At 49.5% G+C, this 19,915-nt stretch overlaps 1 protein-coding gene across 1 annotated transcript; it reads left to right on the forward strand.

Annotated features, from left to right (window-relative positions):
• Positions 1-4,327: 4,327 nt before the first annotated feature.
• Alox12b (arachidonate 12-lipoxygenase, 12R type) lies at positions 4,328-16,422 on the forward strand. Its single transcript, XM_008855766.3, has 15 exons — positions 4,328-4,662; positions 5,651-5,855; positions 9,835-9,916; positions 10,054-10,146; positions 10,262-10,384; positions 10,677-10,780; positions 11,089-11,261; positions 11,485-11,628; positions 12,647-12,850; positions 13,075-13,161; positions 13,433-13,602; positions 14,000-14,121; positions 15,439-15,539; positions 15,843-16,013; positions 16,177-16,422. Exons 1-15 carry the CDS (start codon positions 4,516-4,518, stop codon positions 16,354-16,356), a joined length of 2,106 nt encoding a protein of 701 aa, XP_008853988.1. The 5' UTR covers positions 4,328-4,515; the 3' UTR covers positions 16,357-16,422.
• Positions 16,423-19,915: the final 3,493 nt, after the last annotated feature.

Here is a 19,915-nt window from a genome sequence, read left to right on the forward strand (position 1 = left end):
AGAAGGATTAGAAGGTTAAGGCTGGGTCTCTTGCCCTCAATGCCTCAGGACCTGGCCACCTTCAAGGGGCCAGTGGTGCTGTTTCTCAAGTCCCTAAGTCTCAATTTACCCCTTCCACCACCCTCATTAGCAGCCCCCTGGAGGCACAGTCTCCAGGGCAGGGGAGTGGCTAGAATCAGGAGGCGTAGAAAGTTTACATGGAATTTGCATCAAATTTGAATATTCAGGTTCTCAGTATTCCCCCAAGAGTCATCAAGGTGCACAGGAGGAGCAGAGCACAGGAAGGCGGGCCTGACCAGCCTGACAGCTCCTGCCCTCAGCCTAGGATGGCATTGTGCCTAGGGGAATGAGACAGCCTGCCAGTCACCCAGAGATTGGGTCATGGCCTTCTTCCTCAGCATTCCTTCCTTCTCTTTAACCCATTCCCTGCCTCCATCGCTCCCTCCACCACTCTTAGCCCAGCCCCGACTTTGTTCTTATTAGTAGCCCACCTAAACATTAAGAATCATGTTTCAAGAGTCTCACTGTTACCAGGTACTATGGCAGGCGATGGGAAGACACCAAGCCAAATTATGGGCTGTGTAATAAAAAGGGAAACTGGACATAAATAAAAGATGTTAGCTATGGTGTTATAAGAGTCTTCCAGAATTAAATTTAGTCTTCCTTACAAAAGTAAAAAAAAAAAAAATTTGAACCTAGGCTTCATGAATGCTAGGCAAGCACTTTATTACTGAGCTAGAGTCTAGACTGAAAAAGCAATAATTGAGCTAAAATCAGAAGGAAAATGAGGGCATTAATTGGTCTGAGAGATAGAGAGGGAACAGCAGGTGCAAAGGCTGTGGGGTAAGCTGATTTCATTTCCTTCAAGTCTCAAAAGTTCCTTCCCCAAAGAACTTTCTTTCAGCTCAGATTTGTTCCCCTCTCTGGGAACCAAACCCAGGATCTTGAACCCAGTGGGCAAGCACTCCACTGCGTCCACCCTCCCCTATGCTTTAACCTGTCTTCCCTTTGGTTTTTTTCTTCTCTTTGACACTGATCACCATTTAATATGTTGTTTAATTCCTTTGGCTGCTGTGCAATGTTATCTACTTCCCTCATTAGCACCATGAGTGCAGTTTGTTTTGGTTACACTATATTCTCTGAGCCTGATACAGCGCTGAGCACGAATGAAGAAAATACACATAATACTACTCTAAGGGCAAGGGAGAGATGCTGCTAGGCTTGATGAGGCATGATGGGGAGCACAGAATGACATGAGTAGATTTGAGTCATGAAAAAGTCATTTCAATCTCTAGCTCCAACCACATTCCTATTTCTAACTAAACCTGAATTACAGTTGCAACCCCATTCTTCTTCTAACCCCAAACATTCTGGGACCATCTCTCTATCTTAGAATCCCAATTACCTTTAACCCCAACTTGGCAAGGGCACTGTGTAGCCTTCCCGTGATGGTGGCAAGAGGGTGCCACCAGGGAGGAAACCAGAGCTGGCACTTCCTGGTTGACAGGAGCTGCATCTGGGAAGAAGAAGGAAAGAGGGCTTTCTGGAAGAAGGGGACAGGAACGTGACTCTTTCCTCACTCTCTCTGGGTCCCAAACACTATCTGGTGGGAGTAGAGCTCAGATAATCTCCCATTACTGCTCCTCCTTTTAGTCCAGATACCTGCTGCCTATCCCTGGCCTGACCCCATCCCAGCCCTACCTGACTCTCTATCTGCTTTTTTCTGTGTGTATCGAAAACTACCCTGGTCCCAGTACCTTCCCACTGCAGTTTTATTTTCTTCAGAGCATTTATTTAATTAACTAATTAATTATTTGGGTCTTTAGGGGACAGGGTCTCCCTGTAGCCCATCTGGCCCGGAACTCTATGTAGCCTACACTGGCCTTGAAATCACAGAGCTCCACCTGCCCGTGCCTCCCTGAGTACTGGTACTAAAGGCATGTGCCACCACACCTGGACTCTTCAGAGCATTTAATATCCAAAATTATAGTGAAAAAATGTTTGCTGTCTCTTGTCCTCTTTGAGCTATTCAGTAAGTGTCAAGTATATTTTTCCCCCTTGTGTCTGCATTGCTTGAAACCCTGTGCTTTGTGTTCAAATTAATGGAGGAAAGGGAGGGAGAGAGGTGGAAGGAAAAATCCAGGTTCTTGACAAACTCAATTCCACGGGAGCCCAACCCTCATTCCAATCCTCATCCTAGCTTCATATTTTTCCTATTTTTCTTTAAAATAGTTTTTAAAGACAGTTCAGTGATTAAGAGCACTGGTTGCTCTTGCAGAGGACCCAGGTTTGATTTCCAGCACCCACATAGTAGCTAACAGCATTGATAACTCCAGTTCCAGTGGATCTGATGCCCTCTTCTGGCTTCCATGAGCATTGCACAATATGGGTGCCCTTACATACATGCAGGCAAAGCATTCATACACATAAAAAAATAAACAAGTAAATTAAAAATTTGAAATATTTTAACATTTATTTATTTATTTATTTATTTATTTGTGTGTGTGTGTGTGTGTGTGTGTGTGTGTGTTTTGGCATTCTTGCCACAGTGCATGTACGGAGGTCAGAGGCCAACTCTTGGTAGTCAGTTGTCTCCTTCCACCATGTGGGTCCTGGGGCTCAAACTCAGGTCAGGCTGTCAAGTTTATTAGTAGGTAGTGCCTTTATCATCTGAGCCATCTTGCTGTTCCTCTTTTCCTTCCTTCCTTCCTTCCTTCCTTCCTTCCTTCCTTCCTTCCTTCCTTTCTTCCTTCTTTCCTTCTGGTGTAGGTATTTAATTTTATTTATTTTTGGAGACAAGATCTCACTATGTAGCTCTGGTTGGCCCGGAACTTGCTGTGTAGACCAGGCTGACCTTGAATCCACAGAAATCTGCCTGCCTCTGCCTTCCTAGGACTGAGATTAAAGTTGTGCATTACCATGCCTGCCTGTTTTTCAAACTTTCCTGGTAAGGTGTTTTCTTTACAAAATCAAGAGACAACATTGATACAAAAAAATATGTCATGTGCTCTATCTACCACCCAGATCAAGAGAGGGAACATGTCTAGTTGCCTACCTGGTTTCCCCATTCCAGAGGGACTCATTGGTCTGACTTGTGTAAGACATGTTTAGTTTTGTCTGTTCTAGAACACTGGATCAATGGAATAAGAAATTATTTCAAGCCGGGTGTGGTGGCGCACGCCTTTAATCCCAGCACTCGGGAGGCAGAGGCAGGTGAATTTCTGTGAGTTGAAGGCCAGCCTGGTCTACATAGTGAGTTCCAGGACAGCTGGGGCTACAGGGAGAACCTGTCTCAAAAAAAGACCAAAAAAAAAAGAAAGAAAGAAAAAGATATCGAAATTATTTCGTATCTGAATGTATAGGGGGCATCTTGCACTCCATGTTTGCGCTGGAAGATTCATCCATGAAGTATCTTAATTCTGCTTTTTTTTTCCTTTCTCTCTCTCTTTCTTTCCTTCCTTCCCTTCCTTTCTTTCTCTCTCTTTCCTTCTTTCTTTCCTTCTTTCTTCTTTCTGAGATGGTGGTCTCCCTTCATAGTTAAAGCTTTAAAGCCTCCTGATTCAACCTCCCAAGTAGCTGGAATTACAGGTGTGCACCACTATGCCTGGCTCTTTACCTTACGTTTTCCTTTTGGGTTTCATGCGCTACCACTGATCTACATCCCCAGCTCTTCAGTTTAATTCCCCTGCCTCAACTTTTCACTGGACTGTCTTCCAATTGTGTATTCAACATCAGTCTTTCAGAAGCAAATACTGACTGGGAAGGAAGCAACAGATGCCCCTTTCCAGATCCAGATCTCCCCCTCCCACCCCCATAGCTCTCTAGGGCATTTCCGTACCCTTGTGGCCCCTCATCCCTGACTTCAACAGCTTTCTGGACACGTGTACTGCAGACCTGGGTCCTAATGCAGAAGGAGGGGGCCCCGTTTCGGGGAGAACATTGGAAAGAACATTGGTACCATCCCCCCTCCTCTCCAAAGGAGGTCACTTCTGACCTAGACCGGGTACAGCAAGGGGTGTCTGGCGCTGTAGCCAATGGGAGCGAGCTGGAGGAAGGAGCTTATTAGACTGATAAAGATCTGGAAGCCCTGCCCAGCCCCCTCCCCCAACTTCCTTGGGGCCCTGGCTCAGGCTGGACGGCTCCCACGCCCTGAAGGGCTCCTTCAGCTGCGGCATCTTCTATCCGCCCTCTCAGAGGCAGACCCAGCGCCCTGCCTGAGGTTCCGCCCTACAAGCTCCCACAGCGCTCAGGAGCAGACTCCTGCTTTCCAGCCACCCTCCCGGCCCTGCCCCGCCTGCCTGGCTCACATCTTGCCTGCCCGCCAAGGGCAACAGCTGCTCCAGGCTCCAGTGGCACCCGTGGACCAGTGGTTCCCGCTGACTGCACTCCACCGCGGGAGCTGACCCTGTCCACTCTTCTCTCTGCCTGGATTCCCAAGTCTACCTTGCTCTCCACTGTGTGGCCCCAGTCATAGTGTCCGGGATTGAGCCCTCTCTTGCCTCCTGAGGAGCGGCCATGGCCACCTACAAAGTCAAGGTGGCCACGGGCACCGATTTCTTTTCGGGGACGCTGGACTCCATTTCACTGACCATCGTGGGGACCCAAGGAGAGAGCCATAAGCAGCTGCTGAACCACTTTGGGAGAGACTTTGCCACTGGGGCGGTGAGTGTGTGTATCGCTTAGGATGAACGGAGGCTCAGGATTGGATGGAGGCTGAGATAGATGGAGGTGCTGGGGAAGGTGCCAGAGCTTGGCGGGGAGAAGCCTGGGGCAGTTCTGAAACTGTGGGCTCCAAAGTGACTCTGAATGCTTTACCTGCACCCGTTTCCCTACCATGCTCCTCTCTGCTCCTTCATCTCATCCCTTCCAATCAGCCCCATATTTTCCCTCACCCTTGTCTGTTCTCTTTCCCTCAGTCCTTTTCCTCTCTCTGGGTTCTGCTTCTCTCAGCCCTCACCTTCTCCTCGACGTCCCTTCAGTTCTTCCCTTTCCAGCTATCATCTCCTCTCTCCCAACCTCTTCCCTCTCTCTCCCATTCTTACTCACTCTTTCTAAGCCAAGTTGCATCACCACTTGCTTCCATTTGCATTGGATTCAAATGTGACTTCAAATGGTATCTGACCTGCCTGGCCAGTGGGGACCTGCTTTGCCCTTGATGGAAGTCACTCTTTGTGATTTTGATAGCCACCCCTGCTATGTGACCTGAATAGGTTTCTCCATGTGTGTGGTCATTTCTGAATTTCGACATCTTCCTTGAGAAATGGGAGAAGGGTCTGGTTGGACTCCCTTCCACACTAGGATTGTAGGAAGCTTGAGAATTAGTGGCCTTTCTTTGACTCCTTTGTACCCCAGCTTCTGAGGCTCTAAATGGCTCCTGCAGTCTCAGATGACTGGGGAAGAGGGTAGGAGAGGACAGGACCTTAGGAGATGGAGAGGAGGGGAAAGGGACTGGGGTCCTTCCTTGCCTTGGGCAGATGGATTCAGCAGGGGACAACCGAGTTAGACCAATCAAGAATGTGTCCCCTTTGTGCCTTCTTCATTCCAGGAGGTGAGCATCAATCTCTAGCATGAGCAGGGCCTAGGTGAGGGGGTCAGCTTAGTGGGAGATCTGAGGAACTGGTTCAGCCACTAGCTCCCATGTTCTGCACAGGTGGATGAGTATACGGTGCAGTGCCAGCAGGACCTGGGGGAGCTTATCATCATCCGCCTGCACAAGGAGCCCCATTCCTTCTTACCCAAGGACCCCTGGTACTGCAACTATGTACAGATCTGTGCCCCCAACTGCCGTGTCTACCACTTCCCTGCCTACCAATGGATGGATGGCTATGAGACCCTGGCACTCCGGGAGGCCACAGGTGAGCTAGCACAGCCTCATCCTATGCAGTGAGTTCTCTCACTCCAGCCCAGCTACTCCAGATTGGCCACTCCAGGATCCTTTCAATCCAGACAGGCAACAGGGATTTCAGGGGCTTCCTGGTACTGTCATATATTATCCTCAGTCACTGCTGCTACTCTGGGCCCAGATCAGGGCTGCACACTGGAGAAGCCCAAACACATGCGGCCCAGGGACCACTATCAGCACCCTGTAGCAGAGAGAATTTCCAGATCAAGCTTCCCCTTCCACTGTCTTTTGACTCCTATTGCATGCTTGACCATGCTGCAAAGAGCCCTATGGCATTATGGAGCAGTATTCTGTTTCTGCAACAGGATGCTCCGTTGTTCCAGCTGGGACTGTGCGTGTTGTTCCATTTAGTGTAGTTTCAAAGCTTTCCAGTCACCAAGGCTTTGCATCTGATCTCTCTCTCTCTCTCTCTCTCTCTCTCTCTCTCTCTCTCTCTGTCTCTCTCTCTGTCTCTCTCAATTTTTTAAGACAAGGCCTCACTATGTAGCCCTGGCTGGCCTAGAATTCATTACATAGACCAGGCTGGCCTTGAACTCATGGAGATCTACCTGACTTTGGTGAAATTAAAGGTGTGTGCTACCACGCTCGGCTTCTTGTATATGATCTTGATGCTACAGTTTTATGATTTTGTTTCTTATTAAAATAAAAAACCCTATTTATTTATTTATTTATTTTATGTGTGTGTGCACACACACTCATGTACAAGTAGAGATCAATGGATAAATTGTCTCTTTCCAGATGTCTCTTTCCACCATGTGAGCCCCAGGGCTGAACTCAGGTGTCAGACTTGGTCATTAGAGTTGGCAGCAAGGGTCCTTACCCACTGAGCCATTTCACTGGTCCAGTTGACTTTCTTTTTGTGGTTCTAGAGATTTAAACTAGAGCCTTATGCATGGTAGGTAAACACTCTATCATGGAGCTATAGCCTCAGTGGTTTTCTAATTGAACATTTTTTTTTCTATTAATGGGCCCTTATATTGCTCCAGAGGACTCTGCTACACCAATGGGACACCTTATTTTCCTAATAGGACTCATTGCTACCCCTGAAGGGCTCCTGTATCCCACAAGGGTTCAGCCTGCTTCCGTTCATAGAGGGTGCCAGAATTCTGGATGCTGGGGAATGACAGGCCTGATAGCACATTAAGGCTGCCCTGCTGTTTTCGGGCTGTGTGGGTTGCAGAGGGACAGGACCTGAGTGTCTGAGTCTCACACCTACCCCTGCCAGAGCGCCTTGGGTCAGCTTCCTACATGCGGCTGCCACATGACAGGAGGCCTGTCTTCTCTTATCCCTTTGGCTCTACCCTTTGAGCTTCTGCAGGCTTCTGTGTAAGTGGGGAGGGGTATAGCTGAGGACCCTGATGCCTGGAGTTCCATCCTTTCTGCAGCCAACCACCCCTGTCCATTCATTCCTTGAGCTGGAATGTTCTCCTGGGAGGAGGGAATGGGGCTGGAGCCAGGGGGAAAGGAGAGGCTGAGGCAGAGGGAGGAAGACCTAGGGGAAGGTGGGGATGTTTCTAGGAGAGTCACTGAGGATGCAGAGTGTCTCATGGTTATAGGTCTGTGTGGCATGGAAGCAGGGGATGGGCAGGGGACAGGCAGGTGACATTAGCTGGCTGGGCAGGAATGGAGTTGGGTGGGGTGGCTGCCGTGCAACACCAGGGCAGGGAGACTTGAGTCATCTGCTGGTCCCTCCATCCGCCCTGGGAATGGAGCCAAGTTGGGGATCTGGTTGCGTAACTCCAGGGGGTCCTATTCCCATAGAGCACAACGGGAGCTGGGGCAGATGGAGGTAAGGAGAAGGCAGTGATGTGAGGGCCTTGAAGGAAGTGATGGGGTTGCAGAGATGTACACAAACCAGCCTGGGAACAATCAGGAGGCTGGAAAGAGATGGGCTTGGAGTTTCATTTCAATCTTTCATTCATTCCCTGGAGGTTTAGGTGCATTAACACATTCTTCTAAGTTTTGATTTCTTCTTCTACAAAATGAACTAACAACAGAACCAACTTCATGGAGTTGATGAGCTAGTCCAGTGACATAAAGCCTACAAGGAATTGCAAAAAGACTTAACCGTCATGGTTATTACTAGGTGGGGATGAGGGTCTGAATGCCTTGGATCAGATCACAGTATAGCTGCTTTCTCCCTACATTTGCTTGAAGATGTGAGAGCTTAGCTTGCAAAAATCTGTTTGACAGCAGGTTGTGATGGTGCATGCCTTTAATCCTAGCACTTGGGACCAGCAGAGGCAGGTTGCCAGCTTGGTCTATGTAGCGAGTTTCAGCCAGCCAGGGCTACATAGTGGGACCTTGTCTCAAAACACACACACACAAAGAAAAAAACCCCAAAAAATCAGCATGACAGCACGGTCTCTAGCTGGAATTGTTGCAGGGGCAGAGGTATTTTGAAATTTATACTTTCTTTAGAAGCTACATACAAGTCTATGCTCATATGTTTATATATAATATGTAGAAATAGACACACACACACACACACATATATATATGGTCTTTTTGAGACAGGATCTCCCTATAGCCTCAGCTGGTCTGGAACTCACTATGTAGATCAGGCTGGCCTTGAACTCACAAACTCTGCCTACCTCTGCCTCCCAAGTGCTGGGATTAAAGGTGTGCACCACCACGTCCAGCTCATATTTTTAATCTCTCTATCTTTCTATCTACAGAGTATCTGTTATCTGAAATGCTTAGGTCTCAAATGTCTTGGTTTTTTATTTAATATTTGCATATATGTGCGATATCTTCAGGAATTGACTCAAGTCTAAACATGAAATTTTATTTATATTTCATTTATACCTTTTACACTTAGGTTGAAGGTAATTTATATAATATTTTAGTGCATCTGCATTTTGGACTATGACCCATCACAAGAGGTCACAGAGTGGAACTTTCCATTTGTACTACACCACAAGTTTTAGGCTTTGAAGCATTTTGGATTTGGGATTTTGAAAGATTAGGGGTAGTCAACCTCTCTCTCTCTCTCTCTCTCTCTCTCTCACACACACACACACACACACACACACACACACACACACACACCATGTAAAAAAAGTGAAACTTCTATCACTAGGGTACTCCTAGTCACACATTAATATTTCTCATCAAAATTATAGTTACAGGCCAGGCATAGTGGTATACACCCTTAATCTCAGCACTTGAGGGGCAGAGACAGGCAGATCTCTGGGAGACTGAGGCTAGCCTCATCTACATAGCAAGTTTCAGGCCAGCTAGGGCTACAGGGAGATCCTGTCTCAAAAACACAAAAAACAACAAAAATTACAGTTACATCAGGTGAGTTAAATAAAGACTATATATAGCCAGATATGGTAGTGTACACCTGTAATCCCAACACATGGAAGGCTGAGGTAGGAGGATCATGAATTCGAGGTCAGCCTGGGGTACATACCCAAACTCTGCCACAAACAAACCCTAAATATAGCATCAGGTAAATTTAGAACAGGGTTTTTTTTTTTTTTTTTTAAAACCAATGAATTTGTTGTGAAACAAACTTGATTTCCATAGGCTTTGGTATTGTGGATTTGTAGAAAGGCGTTGAGGACCCATATATAATAATAGTTACCTATCTCATAAGGTTGTTCTTGTGAAGTTTGAATTAGCAATATAAATACAGGGTTTAGAAAGTGCCTGGTAACTAGTGATCCCTCAAGAACTATTGACTATCACTATTTCAGGGTCTAGAAGAAGAACTTTCCTCAGCAGCAGAGAGAACTTGAGGGGAGCAGCAAGGGTATGGGGGTTTGGCAGGGATGGAGTCTCCGCCTCCCAAAGGCAACTCTTTAGTCATGTCCCCACTCTGAGAGCTGGCCTGGGGACAGAAGTGAACTCTTACTCTCTAAACTGGGCAGGACTGGCCAGGGGCAAGGGTCAGCCCTTGAGCATCTTCCTTGGTCTCCCAACAGGAAAGACAACAGCAGACGATACTCTCCCCATCCTTTTGGAACACAGACAAGAGGAGATCAGAGCCAAGCAGGACTTCTACCAGTGAGAGGGAGGGTGGTAGGGTTCACGGCCTGAGGGACCCAGGGAGGTCCAGTACTGGCTGATGGCTCTGGACTGCTTTGTCTTGCCTGGGGTGGTGTCTTGGCATCAGGGCCCACAGACTTGGTTTCTCTTTGTAGCTGGAGGGTCTTCGTTCCTGGCTTGCCCAACTATGTGCACATTCCTAGTTATCACCCTCCTGTCCGGCGGTGCCGCAATCCCAACAGGCCTGAGTAAGGACCTGAAGCTGCCTTAGTCCCCCTTCCCCAAAACCAGCACCTGCATTTGTGCCCCTCCTTGCCCCCTGGACCCCAAGTATCAGGCCTCAGCCCTGTTCTTTTCCCACAGGTGGAATGGCTATATTCCAGGATTCCCAATTCTCATCAACATTAAGGCCACCAAGTTCTTAAACTCAAATCTCCGTTTCTCCTTCATCAAGACAGCTTCTTTCTTCTACCGTCTAGGGCCCATGTGAGTGTACAAGAATAAGGGCACTTGTAGAGACTGCCCTCTCTCTCCTTTCCCTACCTTAGGATGGCTTTAGGTTGGAAAGGCTCAAGGAGGTGGAAAGACAGAGTAGAAAATCTGACACTTGACACCCACAGATCTAGAGACAAAAAGATCCTGGGACAAGACCCCTGGGTCTCAAGGGGATCTAGAGAGCTTGAGACCCAGAGACCTCAGTGGATAGTTGGTCCTGTCTTTTGGCCTAGTACACCTGGCAGCCCCTTTGACACACCACCTCTTGCATTCCACCTCCTAGGGCACTGGCATTCAAACTGCGTGGCCTGGTGGACCGCAAACGTTCCTGGAGGAGACTTAAGGACATTAAAAATATTTTCCCTGCTACCAAGACTGTCATCTCTGGTATGGAGTGGGTTATCTAGATAGAATATGGGGCAGCCCCATGGTCTTCTGGAGCAAGAGGCAGGCTTCTCCCGTGGGATCAGTGGGTTCAAGAGGGAGCAACGAAGAAGTGTTTGGGAGTTAGGTGGGCCCACCCTCTGAGGCTTCTTGGAAATTATCATCCTGGGTCCCTCTGGTCACTCAAGGCAAAGTTAGGGGTTTCATTTTCCTCCCTGAGTCTTCTTAATGCCCACGGTCTTCTTGGTTATGTCTCTTCAACCCTGAGGAGGGCTGGATTGCATTGTGACATCCCTGCACCATCCCCCCAGAGTATGTGGCTGAGCACTGGACTGAGGACAGCTTCTTTGGGTACCAGTACCTCAATGGCCTCAATCCGGGATTGATCCGACGATGTACGCAGATCCCAGACAAATTCCCAGTTACAGACGACATGGTGGCCCCGTTCCTGGGTGAAGGAACATGCCTACAAGCAGAGCTGGAGGTGAGGCCTTTTCTGGCACACCCTGGCCATTCTCCCTGGCTCCTTTTTGGACATCCCTGTGTCTCCTCAAGGTCTACCTGAGTTTACCCATGCCTGCATCCCCCACGTCCCCATCCCTGTCCAACAACTGAGTCTTGGGGTCAGTGTATTCTGCATCTAAGGCCTGGGTTATAGGTGTCCCATCTTGATGCCTACCTGCCTGCCCATTGTGATTCCCCTCCAGAAAGGGAACATTTACCTGGCAGACTACCGCATCTTGGAGGGAATCCCTACTGTGGAACTCAATGGTCAGAAGCAGCATCACTGTGCCCCCCTCTGCCTGCTGCACTTTGGACCTGATGGCAACATGATGCCTATCGCCATTCAGGTGCCAAGGGTGCTGGTGGGGCTTCTGTGTGATTGTATGGTCAGTGCTGAGCCCGTGTAAATGAACGTACATCTGTGTGCATCTGTGTATGTCTGTATGCTTGTATGTATGCACAAGTGCATCTGTATGCAAGCATGTGTCCATGTTGGGCACGTGTGCCTATGTATAGCCCTTGTGTATGTTCATGTATGTATCTTAGAGCATACCTATGTGCATACACATCCTCATCCATGTGTGTCCATGGGGAGCCTGGACTGAGAACCTGTGCCTCCCTACATGTACACATTTGGATGTGCCATTGTCTATTTTTGTGCCCAAACGTGAATTTAGGGCCCTGTGGAACATGCATATGTAAACTCTGGATGTAAAATGTGCAAGTTGTGAGTAGGTACACAGAGGTGACCAGATGTTAATGGACTTGGTAGCTGGAGCTTGTCTTGTTATTATTTATCCATCCTCCTGTAAAACAATCTTTGCTAGAGTATGAAGCTAATCAGACTAGCAGGAGAGGAAACTGAGGTGTTCCTTCTTTATGGGTCCTCACAAATGTCATTTGTAAATTAGAAAAAGGTTCCTCTCTGGGGTATCAGCCAAACCCTGATACTTCTGGCTTGTGAGTGGAACAGTGTAGGATCGATTACAAGGATAGCTTTCTCTCCCTCCCTTGCTTTTGCATAGTGCACAATCTGCTGGCTGTGGAGGTTGTGGTAGGGAAGGGTTATCAGAAGAGGCAGCTTCTAAACTCCTCCTCCTCCTGCTGCACTACCACACTGGCCAGAGATATGATGCTTCTTAAAGAATGAATAGGAGCTGCTGGGTAGAGTCAGGTCTGGGAAGATACTTCAGGCAGATGGAAAAGAAAGCAAATTTGGGGAGGGAGGAAGGACCTTGGGACACAGGGGACAGAAGAACTGGAGTACAAAATTCCCTTTTGCCTTCTTTCTGCAGTGGAGGCTTTCACAGGATGGGCAGGGGGTGTCTCTGCCCTGGTTAACCCTCCCTCTTTCCTCACCCCTAGCTCAGCCAAACCCCTGGGCCTGACTGCCCCATATTCCTGCCCAGTGATTCTGAGTGGGACTGGCTGTTGGCCAAGACATGGGTGCGCTATGCCGAGTTCTACTGCCACGAGGCCATCGCGCACTTGCTGGAGAGCCACCTCGTTGGGGAAGCTTTCTGCCTGGCCCTGCTGAGGAACCTGCCCATGTGTCACCCTCTGTACAAGGTACAGGGACTTTGGGGAAAGGGGCCCTCAAAAACTTCTGGCTTGACTCAGCAGGTAGAGGGGGGGGTTCAGTGAGCACTGGGAGGCATCTGGGAATTCCCAGAGAGGGCTTGCAGTGGGGGACTTTCCAAAGTGAAGAGGTCTGATGTTGCAGAAGTGGGGTGCTGAGGTCCTTGGGAGAAACCTCAGCCCTTTCTCATTGTCCTCCTTGCCTTCCTGCCCAGCTCCTCATTCCTCACACCCGCTACAATGTCCAGATCAATAGCATTGGGCGGGCCCTCCTTCTCAACGAGGGAGGCCTCTCTGCCAGGGTAAGACTTCTGCCCCAAGACACTTGCTTTCCTCTGGCCTTTGTAATTAGTCTCAGAGCAGGACTTGTACTTGCTTTGGATTCTGTGGTGGGGTGGGGCAATAGGGGACCGATTAGAGTGGGTATCGTGTTGAGAAGGGTGGAAAGGCAGAGATAGAAAGTGAGGGAATGAGGCAGGCTGGGCCGAGGGTGAGTCCTGGAGGCCCTGAGATTGGTACAGCCCTTAGGGAGCAGGCCCAGTTGAATGTTTACCAAGTTCCTTCTCCCTTGAGGCCATGTCCCTGGGCCTAGAAGGTTTTGCCCAGGTGATGGTGCGGGCTTTGTCAGAGCTCACCTACAAAAGCCTCTGCATCCCTAATGACTTTGTGGAGCGTGGGGTCCAGGACCTGCCTGGGTATTATTTCCGTGATGACAGCTTGGCGGTGTGGTACGCGATGGAGAGGTAAGGTGGGGACAGCATCAGGTGGTACTCTGGTGGACGCCTGGGATGTTGGAGGGGGAATAGGAGCTTTTAAGGACCTGGCCTTGAGTGTCACCTGGGGCTTGGCCTTAGGAACAGGGTCTGGGTTGTTCATACATCTGCTCCCTAAGTCTGATGGGCCCCGTCCTTGCTTTGGCCTCCACCCTGGCTCTGCTGGTCAGACCAGACCCCTCCTGGGCTTTGAGCTTCCCCTTTCTGGGGACTCTTCTGAGTAGCTTGTGACCTTGCCCAGAACTCTCTCCACCTGCCCACAGGCCTTGCCTTCCACAGGCCTAGGGTGACCTTGAGGCTAACCAAATTCAGGGTGACCTGGGGGAGGTTTGAGAAACTCCAAACTGAGGCCCCATCTCCTGGGCAGGTATGTGACAGAGATCATCACCTATTATTACCCAAATGACGCAGCCGTGGAAGGTGACCTGGAATTGCAGTGCTGGGTTCAGGAGATATTCAAGGAGTGCCTCCTGGGGCGTGAGAGCTCAGGTATGGGTATAAGAGTCCAGAGGGACTTGGGGGCCCAGGACCCATCCCTAGGCATGTCCACCAGGACCCTCCTGATCTGTACCTATTTCCTTGTGGGCTGAAGAAGGCCCAAACACTGCCCTAGGATCTTCACAGGGCCTTGCCCTGGGCCTTGGAGCAGCAGCTGGGGTTTGGGTAGGGACATAGCTGATCACTGGTGCTTTTTTGGGCTCAGGCACTATAGCTTATCTCTGCAGAGACCTAGAAGGGTCCTGGTCCCTCACCCTAGAAACAAGCCTTTGTGGACTGAGAAATGGAGTGTGAGCTCCAATGAGAAAGGACAGTGAGAGGGCTGGGAAGTGTAATGAAGCATGGCACTTGGGTACATACTCAGCAACTATTTAGTAAGAAGCTATGATGTGCTGATGATGACTATTGTGAGCTCAAAAGGGAGCAAGCTGGGTACAGGTGCTACCTTCAAGATATGCATAGACTGGGGTTGCATTTCACGAATGGGCATTTCCACTGTGGCAGGACTAGGGCAGTTTGGGGGAGCCTGAGGAGAGAATGAGGGGTCTGGGGGAGCCCAAGGAGACAGCTCATCCAGTTCAGGTTGGGGTGGTAGATGCAGGGTGGGAGTGGGAAGCTCTAAGTTATGGTCTGGCTGAGATTAGGCTTTTTGGCTAACATTTAATAAGAGCTGCCTGCTGAAGAGGTCTGCTGGACAGACCCCTCCTGGGCTTTGAGCTGCCTAAGGGCCTCCTCTGACCCTTTCTGGAGACTCTTCTGAGTAGCTAAAGAGGTCAGCACGTCTTTTCCTGATGAAAGGGGTAAGGGGACTGGCTGCTTAGTGGGAGTTGCATGTGGAAATGCTCCAAAGCCAGAGACAGCATAGTGAATTTTGGCATCTTGCAGCTGGCACTGAGGGTTGAGGTCAACAGGCTCTCAAATGGCCTAAGGCTGGAAGCCTCAAGCAGATGCCAGGCTGCAGGACCTGGTTAAGGAGTTTTGAATTATCCTGGGTGTCGGAGGGATCACAGAAGTTTGCAGAGAGATCAGACTCGCATGTTAGAATATCAGGCTGCACTGATGGCCAGGGGATAGTTTAGGGTGATGCTCCAGTATCTAGGAGAGAGGTGACAGGGACCTGACTAGGATGAGAGCTGTGGGGACACATCTGGATTTGGGAAGATTGTGACCACAGGAGGGCAGAGCAGGCTGGATGAAGGAATTGGTGTGCAGGCAAGATAGTGTGAGCGGGGCTTATGCGCCCTCTGCTGGGCATCCAGGCCTTGTCTGGGACTGACAGCTGCCTGGTGTGTTTTTACCGTCCCTTAGGCTTCCCCACGTGTTTGCGAACCGTACCTGAACTGATCCAGTATGTCACCATGGTCATGTATACCTGCTCTGCCAGGCATGCAGCTGTCAATACAGGCCAGGTACCCGTACCCCCACCATCCCCAATCCATTTCCCTAAACAGCTGATTCTAACCTCAAACTAACCTCAGCCAACATCCCTGGTCCAGCCCCAGCATCTCTCAACTGAGTTCCCTCTTCAACCCCAATTTCTATTGTAACCCTAGGCTCAGCCTCTCAGTCCCATCAGCAACTCTGGTCTAAACCAGGGTCATCCAGGGGCTTGAGGGGTCCAAGATCCACGGGAGAGGGGTGGTTGATGGGCCTGGTTGGTGGGAACTGGGTGTGCTCTCTCACTGACCGACACTTCTTCTACCTCATTCTAGCTGGAGTTCACCTCCTGGATGCCCAACTTCCCATCGTCCATGCGGAACCCACCAATGCAGACGAAGGGGCAGACCACTCTGCAGACCTACATGGACACGTTGCCAGATGTGAAGACCACGTGCATCGTACTTTTAGTGCTTTGGACTCTCTGCAGGGAGCCTGACGACAGGGTGCGGGGACTCTGCGCACCTTTAGGGAGTTGGCAAAGATAGTTGGGGGATGTCAGGGGCAGAGAGCAGGAAGTAGAAGGCGGTGAAAAGGAAGGCTCTGAAGGGTGCGGTGTGGGTAGAGTGAATGGCTCTGCCATGTCCCAGCTCTGTTCTTTGCCTACAGCGGCCCCTTGGCCACTTCCCAGACATCCATTTCGTGGAGGAGGTCCCACGGAGGAGTATGGAGGCTTTCCGTCAGAATCTGAACCAGATCTCTTACAACATCCGCCAGCGAAATAAGTGCCTTCCCATCCCGTACTACTACCTGGACCCTGTGCTGATTGAGAACAGCATTTCCATCTAGGTCTGCCCTTTGCCCCCACCTCCATGCCTTAAATCCTTCTATTTTCCAATAAAATCACTTCAAATACTTGTTCTGGGGCTGAGTGCTGGGTGTTTTACTGGCACAGCAGTTTGTGGTCTGGGGGTGATCACATGGCCATGCTGTTCTCCACCACCCAGGTAGGCATAAGGCAGCACCAGGCCTCGGTTACACACCTAGATGACCCTGGAGATTCTGATTTCCAGACTGCTCTGGAAAGCAGGAATTCTCTGCCCCCACAGTGGAGTCTCTTAAGTGAAACACTTATCTGAGTACATGTCCAGACACTGCTGAGGGTGGGGAGCAGAGAAAATGGCTGAGACCTGGATCCTACCTTTCAACTCAGGACTCTGGTCCATCGAAGTCCTCCCTACCTGGGGACTAAGTCCATCCAAGCCCCATCTACATAAGGGAACCAGACCCCAAGATGAGGCCAATTTGAAACATAAACCATGCACTCATTTGAGCAAATGACCATCAACCTATAAGAAACCTAGACCACCCCAAGCCACACTCAAACTGAGACTCAGACTTAAAACTTAGCCCCAACAGAAGCACATGGGAGTGACCTCAGGGAGAGAGGCCACCAAGTTTACCTGGCCTTTGGTGGTGGTGGGGAGGGGGTTGCATGATGGTATTGGGCATCCAGGAACTGAAGTCAAACTGGCACTCTAAATTTAGATAGTGCAGAGACTCTCGTGCTTATGTTTGGCCCCCTCCTCTTATAACCCCGTTTGCCATGCTAGTGAGATACCGACTTACCTGACCACTAAGAAAATGGAGATGATCATGGATGAGATCAGCATAGCTGGGTCCTCCTGGAATGAAGTGAGGAGGAGAGACCAGAGCTGAGGCCCGATGGGGGTTACCCTGTTAAAATAGAGGATGGAGGTCAGGGACCAGGAATGGAGGCCACAGAACTCAGAAAACCTTTGTAGACTATCTTCCTGGCCAGTTCCTGCTTGCTACCCTGTTGCTGGGTAATAGCTGTTGACAATATTGCTCACGAAGCTTTGAGATTCTGTAATAGATGGTGACTAGGGATGAGGGTTGGAAGAGACCACCAAAACCAACAGCTCCAAAAGGAGGAATTGGAAGCAGAGGGAAAACAGTCAACTACGTGGAATGTGAGCTACAGGGCTGAGTTTCAAACCTGGAAGCTGTGTTCCTCACTGTGGATGCAAACTAATGGCCCAGTTGCTCTGTGTTTTGATTGGCTGGCAAGTTTTATTTTATTGTTTATTTTTGCCAATATAGAATTATTAGAAGATGCCTTGTTTCTCTTTAAAAAATGCTGAGCATAGCCGGGCGTGGTGGCATACCTCTGTAGTCCCAGCACTTGGGAGGCAGAGGCAGGCAGATCTCTGTGAGTTCAAGGCCAGCCTGGTCTACATAGTGAGTTCCAGGACAGCTGGGACTGCAGGGAGACCCTGTCTCAAAAAGACAAAAAAAATTTTTTGTTAATCCTTTTAAAAAAAAAAAAAAAAAAAAAAAAAAAAAAAAAAAATCTGAGCATCTGGCCATATTCAGGACTGGGTTCCCTTTGTCCCCACCAGATAAACATGAGTTCATTACTGGCCACAGTGCCTGCCTGGTGAAGGAACTGTGTGGTGGAGTATTTGAGGTGACAGGGCAGAGGTGAGACCCTAGCTGAGAACTCTGTGGCCTGGAGAGGTACCTCCACTCAAAGGTGTCCTGCTAGCCCTGTTCCCAAATCCTCCCCTGGCTCCAGGGCACAGGGGAGTGTGGGTGAGAGCTGGAGAGGTGTCCTGTGTCCACAGTTCAATTCTAAGCCCTAGGCTAACCTCAGTTCTTTTCAGCTGCTATCTTGACCTTTGGTGCTTGCCTCTACTTCTCTAGGTCTAGGAAGTATAGGTCTCCTTTTTGCTCCTAGGATACTCTATGCTCCCTTTTCCAGCTGGCTCCAGTTGGCTTCCCTCTGGTAGACCTCCCCTCCTCTTTGTCTTCACCTTGTCCCCACCCCTAACCTTGTAGGGGGAGTCTCTGGAAACTGCTTGAAGTAGCAGACACTGAGTCACTCCATGGTTACCCCTGCCAGCCTTTGGGCTTGTCTCTGTCCCAGGCCTCAGGGATTTTCAGGTGGATGTGGGTGGGAGGGACCGAGTTCCTATTCAGAGGCGGCCAGCAAAGGCATTGGGGAAGTGCAACATGGATGGGGTGAAGACCTGAGTTCAAGTCCTCAAGCACCCACATAAAAAGCTGGGCAGGGCATGTGTCTGCAATACCAGGTAGAGACCGGAGGATCCAGGGGCTTTTTGTCTGAGAAAATGAGGTAGGGAGTGATAGAGGAAGGTAAAAGTTCTCAGATGTGGGATTTGATAGGTAAAAAGTTGGCGGAGAACGAGCCGGGGTTTTGGCACCATCTGATAGGTAAAAAGTTGGGGGAGAACGAGCAAATGGATAATGAGGCACCGAGGCACAGCTAAAACTCCATCAAAATAGGGTTTATTAGCAAAGGAACACATGGGGCAGATTCCCTTCTGGGCAGGGAAAATGTCTGCCCGGGTCTTGAGCTGGGGTCTTTTTAAAAGGGAGGCTTCTGCTTCCTGCAGAAGGCGGGAAGATGTATTTATTTTAAAGTTGGGGGGAAGTGGGATAGCAGGACTGTTAAAACCTGTCCTCTTTAGAGACCAAAGGGGAAGCCTGCTGTGTTGGCCAAACAGTGGAGAAAAGTCTGCTTCTCTTGACTTCAAAGACCAAGGTGCTTATCAGCTAGGTTCCCTTTTCTCAGGAGCATGAGAAGTCCTTGGGATCCCGTTGGTGAGGGGGCAGGGCTATCTGAACCTTAACAGGATTCAAGGGGGATTACTCAGATGGTTGTTGGGGTAAGAAGTTTATTAGAAGAGTTATTAAGGCCATGGACAGACACAGACCTGACAGTATGGCATCATTAGAGTTCAGGCCCCAGAACCCCAGAGCCACAGATGGTGGAGGCTCTGAAGAGGGATGAGGCCAACAAAGCAGGATCAGGCGTTCCTTTTTATATGTCTCTGAGGAAGAAAGTGTTTCACAGCATGAGGCAGGAACCAGGTTCCCTGATTCACCTGAAGGAGGCAGAGAAGAGGTTGGGGAATGGGATGTGTGGCCACAGTAGCAGTAGGTGGCCCTTTGTCAGAGCCTGCAAACGCACTTCCCCCAGTGAGAAATTCTAGCACCTGGAAGTCTATGAGCTAGAGATTCAGACAGTGCAATCAATCAGCGCCTGTCGTATCTGTGAGAAGGGAAGGTCTGCTGCAGGTATTGCGGCCTGAGCAGTCTGGATTCAAACATAAGACACCTGGCATTGACCTCTGACCTAAACACACACACACCACACAGAGTTTACAAGCTATAATAAGCACAAATCAAAGTGTAAGAGTGAGACCACTGAGGACAAGTCAGCCTTTCGGGTTGCAACAGCAAGAGGTTTATTTGATACACAGGTACCTGTGGGCACAGAGTCTCCTCGGAGGACTTGCGCGCCCCAGGTTGGGGTTTGGCAGTTTTTATAGAGCAGAAGCAGGGTACAGAAGCAGAAGAG

The sequence above is a fragment of the Nannospalax galili genome, unplaced genomic scaffold, assembly GCF_000622305.1.
Source record: "Nannospalax galili isolate Female #2095 unplaced genomic scaffold, S.galili_v1.0 scaffold146, whole genome shotgun sequence".
Classification (NCBI taxonomy): Eukaryota; Metazoa; Chordata; class Mammalia; order Rodentia; family Spalacidae; genus Nannospalax; species Nannospalax galili.

Bases quoted from the DNA above. Each gene is read 5' to 3' on its own strand.
- Alox12b (XM_008855766.3), top strand. From the start codon at position 4,516: ATGGCCACCTACAAAGTCAAGGTGGCCACGGGCACCGATTTCTTTTCG. The intron at 4,663-5,650 runs GTGAGTGTGTGT...TGTTCTGCACAG, and splicing joins GAGACTTTGCCACTGGGGCG to GTGGATGAGTATACGGTGCA. The intron at 11,262-11,484 runs GTGAGGCCTTTT...ATTCCCCTCCAG, and splicing joins GCCTACAAGCAGAGCTGGAG to AAAGGGAACATTTACCTGGC.